The 10,177-nt window shown below is 34.1% G+C and overlaps 1 protein-coding gene across 1 annotated transcript; it reads right to left on the bottom strand.

The window, feature by feature from the left end:
• Positions 1 to 9,538, bottom strand: LOC108342982 (glyoxysomal processing protease, glyoxysomal). Its single transcript, XM_017580945.2, has 13 exons — positions 9,407 to 9,538; positions 9,275 to 9,321; positions 8,991 to 9,165; positions 8,635 to 8,745; positions 8,252 to 8,395; positions 4,282 to 4,374; positions 4,051 to 4,154; positions 3,698 to 3,783; positions 3,521 to 3,615; positions 2,689 to 3,433; positions 1,381 to 1,585; positions 774 to 865; positions 1 to 536 (listed from the first exon to the last, which is right to left on the bottom strand). Exons 1-13 carry the CDS (start codon positions 9,470 to 9,472, stop codon positions 289 to 291), a joined length of 2,211 nt encoding a protein of 736 aa, XP_017436434.1. The 5' UTR covers positions 9,473 to 9,538; the 3' UTR covers positions 1 to 288.
• Positions 9,539 to 10,177: the final 639 nt, after the last annotated feature.

Genomic DNA, 10,177 nt, shown 5'->3' with positions numbered 1-10,177 from the left:
TTGAACAAAAAGGTCTATCAATAGTTTCTCCTATAATTACTTGATCTGTCCCAAAGAACAAAACAGAAACAACTGGTTTGAGTAAAATCAGTTTTAAATTTCAATGAAGTACAAGTATAATCGTTTAGAGACTTTTAAAATTTATTTTCTTGATTTTCTTTTTGCTAACAATTCAAGGCATAAACTTTCTTTACAAGAAATGTAATCATAGGAATGTATCCATTGACAAGTCGTTTGCTGGCAATCCTTTGCCATGGCCATTCAGGTAAACTGTGACTTTATCAGAGACTATAACTTGCTAGGAACAACTTCCTTCGGAAGCACTCCACTCTTTCCAACATTGAAAACGTCCTTTCTTTCAGCAATAAACTTTGCAAACCGAGAACCCTTCTCTTTACTTTTATTGTCTGTAGCAGACTGAGGTGGATCATGCACAGAGTGAGGATTAGGATATGATGGCCGCATCAATGCCCATATAGATGAAAGGTATTCATTTGACTCGTCTAGAATCTTTAGAAGTGATAAATCCTCCATGCCTGCAGTGGGAAAAGTAACATCATCAGATGTCAACATACTATGGGTACAAAGTACAAAATATTTAGTATTTTTGCCAACGGTTATGACCATATTTGTTTGATTTCCTTAATTTCTGAATTCTAATTGTTGTCATTTAGATTGTGTTCCTTTTGGTACTAGTTAGATAAGGGGAGATGAAGTGGGAACACCATGAGTAACATTCATTGTCGGACCAAACAATTAGTTAAAAAACATACCTTTTGAGAATTTGGAGATGGGTGCCAAAGCAGCAGATGGAATGCTAAAATTAAGATGAGGTATTACTGTTCCTCCACCATGCCTTGCATTGCTGTGTCAAAAACATTATATAATTAAAGATGGAAGTTTAATAATCTACGACCATTCAGGAACAATCAGTAAAGAAAATTAATGTCATAAAAGCTTATACTATACAGAGAAACAACTGGACCAGACAGAGCACCTGTGAGTAAAAATAGGATCAAGAAATTACAATATTGTGCAGTCATGCTGTAGAGACAGGAAGTCTCTAAGCTAAAGAATTTCATCGAAAAGAATCATATTGCCTTAAAAACATAGCTTCAGTAAAAGGGAAAGGCAATTTTGATTTGCAGATTATTGGTTTCCTGAGAGAAAAATCCTGCCGACAATCCAAAACAAACAATAGAACCACCTATTCGTGTATATATTCTTATTTTAAAACTACGATCCTGAGCTACAATGCCAATAGAATCAATGTGACAAATGACTAGCAATTAAACAAACTCAAATCTAGTGGTTCGGCACACAATGACCAACAGGAATAGGAGAAGGTGGTATGGTGGTATTGAAAGTTGGTGGCAATACCTTGTAACCAGGCCAATCATGTGACCATCTGAATTGATAACAGCACCGCCACTAGCACCAGGATGAATAGCAGCAGTTGTTTCAAGCATTGCCGGGAAGTACTCACGATTGTGCAGATGCTCAGGTTGAATGGGCAGATATGATTGAGGAGTCTTTGCCTCAACCACTTTTGCTACCACACCAGAGCAAACAGATGGGAAGAATCCTAATGAAAATATATGACTTCTGAGGTTAGACAAAAGAAATAAAAAAAAAAACCATCGCAATTGAATTGGTTGTTTATAAAATTGGATACAACACGTCAGACTAATCACCCGAATGAAGAATTATCACAATAGAAACATAAAGCATAGCAAAAAAAAAAAAAATTCAAGGATAACATCCAATGTATCATTTGCATTGATGCATATTACCCTTGATGATTTTCACAAACAAGCTTGTATTAAAAGGCATAAAAAATAAGCAAAGGCCTAAAGATTAAAATACCCAAGTATTGGAGTTGATTGTAATATTCTCAGAACATACCTTAGATATAAGGTAGCTTATTAGGTTTACCGCCATACTATTGCAGTTAACTATATGTGGTTAATCCCTGTATACCATAGTAATTTTTATAATTAAATCGCAGCCCCAGGTCTTGGGTTGTACCTAATCTTTTAAATTATCATCTAAGTATTATTGATGGGTTTGTTAATACTAGGAACTAGGAATCCTTATGAATTCATTACCCAATATTCTACAGACAAGTTTGTCAAGGACCAACAATCCTGAAAGCTTATGATTTTCAAAATGGTTTTATCCCTAACAAAGCTTAAGGTGAGCGAGAGAGGATTAATGATTCTTCTCCATTACTCGATCAATTTTATGGTTCATTCAGTAACAAGGTTTGTTTTTTGGTAGATCTACTCAATGACATACAAGAGGGAACCGGTATCAACCAGAGGCAGGCCGACATAGCACTAGTTCATTTTTTGCATTAACAGAATTAAAATAAAATTAAAGGAATTAAAGTTTTTGTACTCTGACTATAACTTTTTGTTCTTGCTGTACTCAAACCGGAATATATCAATACATGTATTAAACCAACTATTTATTTACCCTTTTTTGCACAACTTTGTTGAAGTTCCAACTAAATATAGTTGGAGCTGCTGAAGAAAGAACATAAAATGACAAAAACATGAAAAATAATAAAAGTTTAAAGGAACTCCAGCGTTGCAGAAATGTAATCATAAGCAACATTAACTTTCATTTTATAGCAGGGCATCTAACCAAGAAAGAAACAGATCGATTGGGTCAGCAAGGTCATACCACGCTTTGGGCCAAATAGTCCATGGCCAATGACAAATGCCTTTGATCCAGTGGATGGCCTAGAAAATTCCATTGTTATAGGCAAAAGATCATCTAGAACAGATTCAAGCTGCAATAAGGCAACATCCCATGGTCCTTTACAAACATACACTACTTTTGCATCACACCAAATCCAAGGTTTGATATGATCAAGGCGTACACGTATGTTTCTACGGTTGTCATAAGTTGGATTCAACAACTTATATCCCCCCTGCTCATTGGCAGTGAAAGGATAAATAATTGGCATCTTTAACTGTGAAGTTTGACTAACTTGATTGCTTTCAACTCTGTTACCAAGATAGGCAGTTCCCTCGGACGTGGAAGAAGATTTTTCTGAATTGGTCCCATATCCTCTACCGCTTACATGTTCTTTCCCAAATCTCCATGGTTCCAATAGATGAGCATTTGTAAGTATGAGACCTTGAGAGTTAAGTAAAACACCAGATGCCCATACTCCATCCCCAATAGTAACAAGACAGACAGAAGGCATTGCCTTCTCAATTGGTAATGGTGAGGAACTACCAAAATATAAATGCTCACGTTTAATCCTAGAGCATACATCCAATTTGTCAGTGTCAGAAAAAGACCCAGTTCCCGCAGCATAAAGGTCACCCCCCTGATTACATAACGCTTTCTCTGTATTCTCAGGCCTATTGCGCAGCAAACCACTAGAAGCACTCACAATGGCCTCCCATGGAACCACCAGCTGTTACCGAATACTAGAGTTTTGCATGATGTGTTAAATTGGAATGGGCTAAAATAATGTCAAATAAGGAGAACGTAATCAAGGTACCTGGATTTCCGCCCCATATGTCTTCTGTCTCAATGGTCTGAGCAGGACACCAGTAAGACATGCATGCTCACTGAAAACTGGACTGCCTTCCATTCCTGGTAGATAGAGTATCAAAATTGAGCCAGAACCACTTCCATAAATGACCAATGGATTATGCAACAGAGAAATGGCTCACACCAGGAAGACACCGTATGTCAGCCATCAGCAATGATCCATCAGATGAATGGGAAGGATAGCTGTTTGCAATGCATCCTACAGAGATGCTGATTCAAGCAATTAACCATACCATGTCAAAGGATTGAATGACACCAAATTCCCAAACATTGCCATCCAATTCACTGCAGTGACTACAGTAACAGGCCCAATAACTGCTTATACAAATCAACGCATAGGCAATCCCAACAGCTCAAAAAATAAAAAAACAGCACAACATAAAGTGACAACGAACAAGCAAGAAAAGTTTAACCAGTTTTGAAGTACCATCCAGATTTTTTTTTCTTTTATTGAAACAAATACACACACACACATACCTGTTAAAAAAGTGCATAGGTGACAGGACTCCAAAAGGAGACCCAACTGCCAGAAGAAAATCACCCCTTTTATTCATGGCAGATAACTTTGTATCCAGCAAATCCTGATAAAATCACCAACAAAGAATACAAACAGAAAAATAATTTCAGATGTAATTAGTATCTTACAATAATAGTTAGTATAACGATTTCAACTAGAGGAAAAAAAAGATAAATAAAAGTGAAAGATACCCTGAAAGATAAAGAAACACTCAAAATTGCCATTCTAGTAAGTGATTTGTATACAAGACTTGCACTGCCAGATCCTCCCGTGACCAATCTCTCCTGTAATATCATTAAAAATTCGTCATTCTTCATCTGAAAATATTATGTTTGCTTCTACATATCATGATCCCGGAGATGTTATTCCAAAGGCGATTTACACAGTCAAGAAGAAGAATGATACTCTAAAAAGTAGCAGGTTAAAAGTTTACAAGGATCAATTTAAGATGAGTTGTACATCCTTTTACAAATGAACAATTTGATATTTTGCAGTTGTACCAATAAATTTTATTACAAACATAGCTATGATAAGTGTGATAATTACTTATTATTCACACTTATTAGAACTCCTTATTTGTCTTTTTGTCTTTTTGTCCTTTATTTTGTGTTGAATTCTATGAAAAGATGCAAGACTTGTATATAGTTTTCATAGATAGAGATAATTACATATTTTTGGTTTAATTTGCAGGAAAATGGAGGATTGGAGAAAATTAAAGAGATGATGTCAGAAGCAACCCGCCCAGCGAGTCACCAACACTCTCCCAACAAGATCTTGGAAGCACTAGCCCAGCCAAGAAGCCCAGCAAGTTGACAAGCTAACATGTCAGAAAAGCTACCTCTCTCCCAGCGAGAGGATATTCTGGTCCACCGAGAAAACACCTTTTGGTGAATGATTTAAAGTGTCAAGAGTGAAAGAAAAGTTTAGTTTTTGACGTGAAAACGAACCAGAAGCTCAAGACACGAGTTAAGGCATTTCTAGGGCTCAACAACTTTGTAGTTCTAGATATATAGGAGTAGCTAACTTTCATTTAATTGGGGTTGGATGTAATGTACCTAAACTCTTTGTAGTTCTTTCTATGTACTTGAGAATTAAACTGTAAAATAATTCTAGAGGGCTTGATTGATCCCTCTCATAATCTTCTATTTATAAAAATAAATTGATACAAGAGTACATGATAATTAGGGTAACCCTAGACACAATATAATCATGATAATTAAGGTAATCCCAAACATAATATAATCATGATAAATAGGGCAACTCTAGACACAATATAATCATGATAAATAGGGTAACTCTAGACACAATATAATCATGATAAATAGGGTAAATATTCTAACATATGTAATAGAATATCTTTCATATTTCTTGTGTTATATCCTTTTTATTCACTTGCATGATGAAATATCTATGCTATTTTGATGGTGTCTCATCATTGGAAAATGCATTGGAACCTAGACATGGATAGAACAACCAAGACGCTTGTGTTTGAACATTTAAGGGATTAGTATTTTCACATAAAGATTTAGAACTTGTCTCTAAGAGATTAGGGCTTGTATACTTGTGATGTGAATGCTTGAATATGTTAGAGATATACTGTGTGGATGAGTGCATAGAGTTTGGGTCATGAACTTCAACCCCGATGAGTCTTTACCCGTACATTTTATAACTTTTATATTTACTAACTTTATATGTTTGCAACTTATTTGAATCAATCAATGTTTATATTCATTGTCTAAATTAGTAAGTAATCATAATTATCTAAACAAACACAAATCTCTTGGAAAACAATACTTGAACTTACAATCTATATTACTTGATTTGGTACGCTTGTCAAAGAGTTAACAAGTTTACAATCTCTCTCTCTCTCTCTCTCTCTCTCTCTCTCTCTCTCTCTATATATATATATATATATATATATATATATATATATATATATGTATATATATATGTATATATATATATATATATATGTATATATGTATGTATATATATATGTATGTATATATATATGTATGTATATATGTATGTATATATGTATGTATATATGTATGTATGTATACGTACCCTTCTCAACATATTTCTTGATCTCATCTTCTAGGGTGTGAGACAAGGTAAAGTTTTCTTTTACAAAACTTAGGGGTCAAGATAATTTACAAGGCTCAAAGGGTTCACAAAGGATTCAATGTTGTGCATTAGGGGAGGGGTGGTCATTTGGTCAAGTAGCTTTATTTCACAAAACAACAAATGCCTTTCTCATATCCAACCAAGTGTGTGTACGCATTTATAAGAATCATGCAAAAATCAAATTCATAGCAGCAACAACTTTCTCACTTGATCTCTATGCATTCTCATCGCACTCAAATATTCAATCCTCTGGGTCATAATTAAACAGGATCAGGAATTAATCATATAGCAACCACATCCATACATCTCAACAATTAAATTTGTAGGGATTTTCTCAAGATCACACAAGTTATCATGCAAGGAAATCAAAGCTCTAAATTCCCAAAAGAAAAAAGAAAGGCATCCAAAAACAAGGCTGACAAAGAAAGATCAAATTAAACCGCCACATGAAACTGTTTTAACATAAACTTAAGTACTGAATATAAAAACTAAAGCATACTAAAAGAAACTGAATATAAAAACTAAAGCGCTAATCACTGCTCTTTGCATGCTTTAGTTTCTTTTACCCCAAAGCAAAGCCTCATTTTACCTTGTGCAGTCTATTCAACTCTCACTTAGAATGAAGCCAAAAGGGATCACTACAGTAGACTACTACGTCATAGAAGGAATGATAATGTGTTGAGAAAAACATATAGATAGAAAAGATAAGCATATGCTGAAAATGTGTTTCGACTACACATATACCATAAAACTGTTTAATTTATAAATGTAATAAATACAAGACAATTTTTCTACTATTTACAAACAATGAACCAAGACATTTACATAATAATACATACTTTTGTCAAAGGTAAATCCAAAATACAAGTGTATCTAATACAGAGGTAATGCTTATATTCAACCATAAACATATAATGGATATTAAACATATTTATCAATGCATAGCTTTCTAACCTTTACCCAGAGTCTTTTTCTGTTATATGATACCAACTACATGGATATTCTATCACAAATTAAGTATATAAAGAAATCACTGGCCTCTAAATTTTTCTTACTATCTGCTTATAATTTTCCTCCAGCAATTGAGTTTCCGTTCAACTGATTTACTCTCTCTACAAGGCTCCCGTCTCCACACATCCACAAACCAGAGAAGACCAGTTTCTACCATCTTTTTTACAGTAAGTGCTACCCCAACGTTCTCCATAATGTATTTATCCGTTTATTCCTAATCCTGTCTTGGCTACTATGTTCGCTCACCCAATGCATCATTCTCCTTCGTCATATTGAGTGAATTCTCTTGGTGACTTTCTCCACCCAACATTTAGTTCCACACAACGTATCAGACTAGCAGGTATTTAAAGGAGATATGAAGGAGGAAAACAGAGGAAAAAATTGCATGCATGCCAAAACTATAGAAGTTAGAGAGCTTGAGTAGTGATTGGATTCAAATGTACATGCCACATAGGCTCCTTCTTTTCCTGTTTTATCTTTTGAAAAAAAGCTAAAATTTGACCATACAAAGATAAAGGGGAAATAGTGTTTGTTAGACACTTTAAGTGACATTACAAAACTCAGAAGATAAATGTCAATGAAATTCAGTAAATACCCAAAGTCTTGGCATGGATTCAATAAAATTCAGTCAACTCTCAACTATATTATTACATTCTTTGATCTCATGCCTGGAATAAAAATTCAAATTACAGTACCTTCAGGCATACAGACCAGCAAGAAAAAATTTCCAGGGTTTTTTAAATTGATTGTTTGCTCCCAGAAGCAACATACATACATGCACTACAATAATCCAATCCTGAGTTTAACTGCCTTTTTTAAGCAAATATAATACAAACTGTGACATACAAGTCACATCATATGTAATTGATTAATGCAGAAATGCACTTAAGGCATTTCAAATTTGGTAAGATACTTCCAGTTTCAGTACTCAACAGTGGCATCTCTTCGTGTACAAGTACAAACTTTTAAGGTAAAGTAATTCATCACAACAGGTAAAAGGAAACTTTTTAAGAACAAACTAACCTGAGTTTGAAAAACATCTCTAGAACGTTGAGAATCATTAGTGTAAGATGCCAAAGACCAACCAACTTCCCATTCAAACTCTGGTAAACCCAAAGATGCTTCGATAAGTGATTGGACACAATCAGATGAAGTAGGAATATCAACCTGCATGGTGCAGAAATCTAATGAGCATTGAACTAGAAAATAGCGGTTAATTATAAAAGAAAAAAATCGTAGCTTATTGAGAAACAAATAATACAAATTTAAATTTAAATAAACGATGGTATGGAAGTCACACCACATGAATCCTAACATTGTTGTTTCTCAAAAAACACACGGGGCAACAGATCATTGACTATTTAGAATATAGCACAATAAGGAACTAAATTGTTCAAAATGCTTACTAATGACAAAAGCTGCGCAATAAGCCAGCAAGGTGTTCCCTGATTGGAATGTCCATTTGTGTTCTCGGTCATAACATCAATCCGAACACCAGAAATCAAGTCTGGCCTGCCCTGAAAAGCACAACTTACACAATTTAAAATACACACGCACAAAGCAACTTTAGAAAATATAAAAAAACAAATAAATGATTTTAATTTGATGTTGCAGTGGCAGTTTCATTGCGTTCACCGATAATGCAAGAAATTGCAGACTATAACAACCATATTAACAACCGAAACACTTCGATGTTGCGGCCAAAATTGCTGTTGCGTTAACCTTTCCATCTTAATTAATTATAATATCTACGGACACCAACCTGAGGAATATTTTCTCTATGTTGAGGGGACAGAAAAGGTTCAACAACCGAGGCAACTGTCACAACAAAAACCCTGTCCTCGCAGTTACCACCATAGAGACGCGTAGCTACTTGAGCATCATAGAGGGTATCTGGTACAAGCATCCCCGAAGCTGAAAGAGTTGTTTCACCAGAACTACGCATACCCAGAAGGAGAAAACCAAAACCCGCCACCATAAGTTCACAAAAAAACGAAACTTCTAATAAACAAAAACAAAAATAAGATCACGGGTGGGGTTAGAAACCGGTATTGATGAAAAGCGTGTTTTCTCATCTTCAACCCTTTTGGGTCCTGAAAAGTTAATTGCAGGCTGAGTGAGCGGTGATAATAGAGTAAAGGGCGGCGCGTTTGAGAAGATAGGAAAAGAGAAACTCACGGGACCGCGAACTCTGACCATGACTGCGAAATTCCGAGCACAGCTAACGGTTTCTAATGGAACCATTTGGAAGAGTGAGTACGAAGATGAAAGCCTTCAATTTGAAGTTCAAGCTACATATCCTGCTTTGGGTTTATTGTTCCTATTATATAACTATTGCTTTAGATTTTAAGTGAATTTATTTAGTAATAGAATATTTTTCTTAATTTTTATCTATTATAAATTACATTCTTTTAAAGATTGTCAATAATTGATCCTGTTAAAATAAGTAAAAAGAAAATAGTTTTATTTTTAAATTTGTTCATGAGCTTTCAACTATTTGATTAACATCGGATTTTACCCTTTCATAAGCTTCACGCAAAAAAAAAAAAAATATATATATATATATATATATATATATATATATATATATATATATATATATATATATATATATATATATATATATATATATATATATTTGAGATTCAACATTCTTTAAATATAATTAATTTGATATTTACTTTAAATTGATATAAATATATTAGGAGTGTCATAAATCTTAATCATTTTGTAGTTTATAGCTTTTAATTTTTTTTTCCCTTCACCTTTTTTCAATTTTCTCTTCCTTCCTTTCTTTTCAATTTCCTCTTCATTCATACATTAAAAAGTTTGCAATTTTTTTGAAGTAAATTCTTAAATGTGGTGGGAAATGAAAAAGAAGGTAGAGGGAAATGCTAAGAGGTGGAGAAGGCAGAAAATAATATAAGTTGACACTTTTAAACTATTTTA

This window comes from Vigna angularis, chromosome 6 (genome assembly GCF_016808095.1).
Source record: "Vigna angularis cultivar LongXiaoDou No.4 chromosome 6, ASM1680809v1, whole genome shotgun sequence".
Classification (NCBI taxonomy): domain Eukaryota; kingdom Viridiplantae; phylum Streptophyta; class Magnoliopsida; order Fabales; family Fabaceae; genus Vigna; species Vigna angularis.
This window is presented reverse-complemented; position numbering and strand designations above follow the sequence as displayed.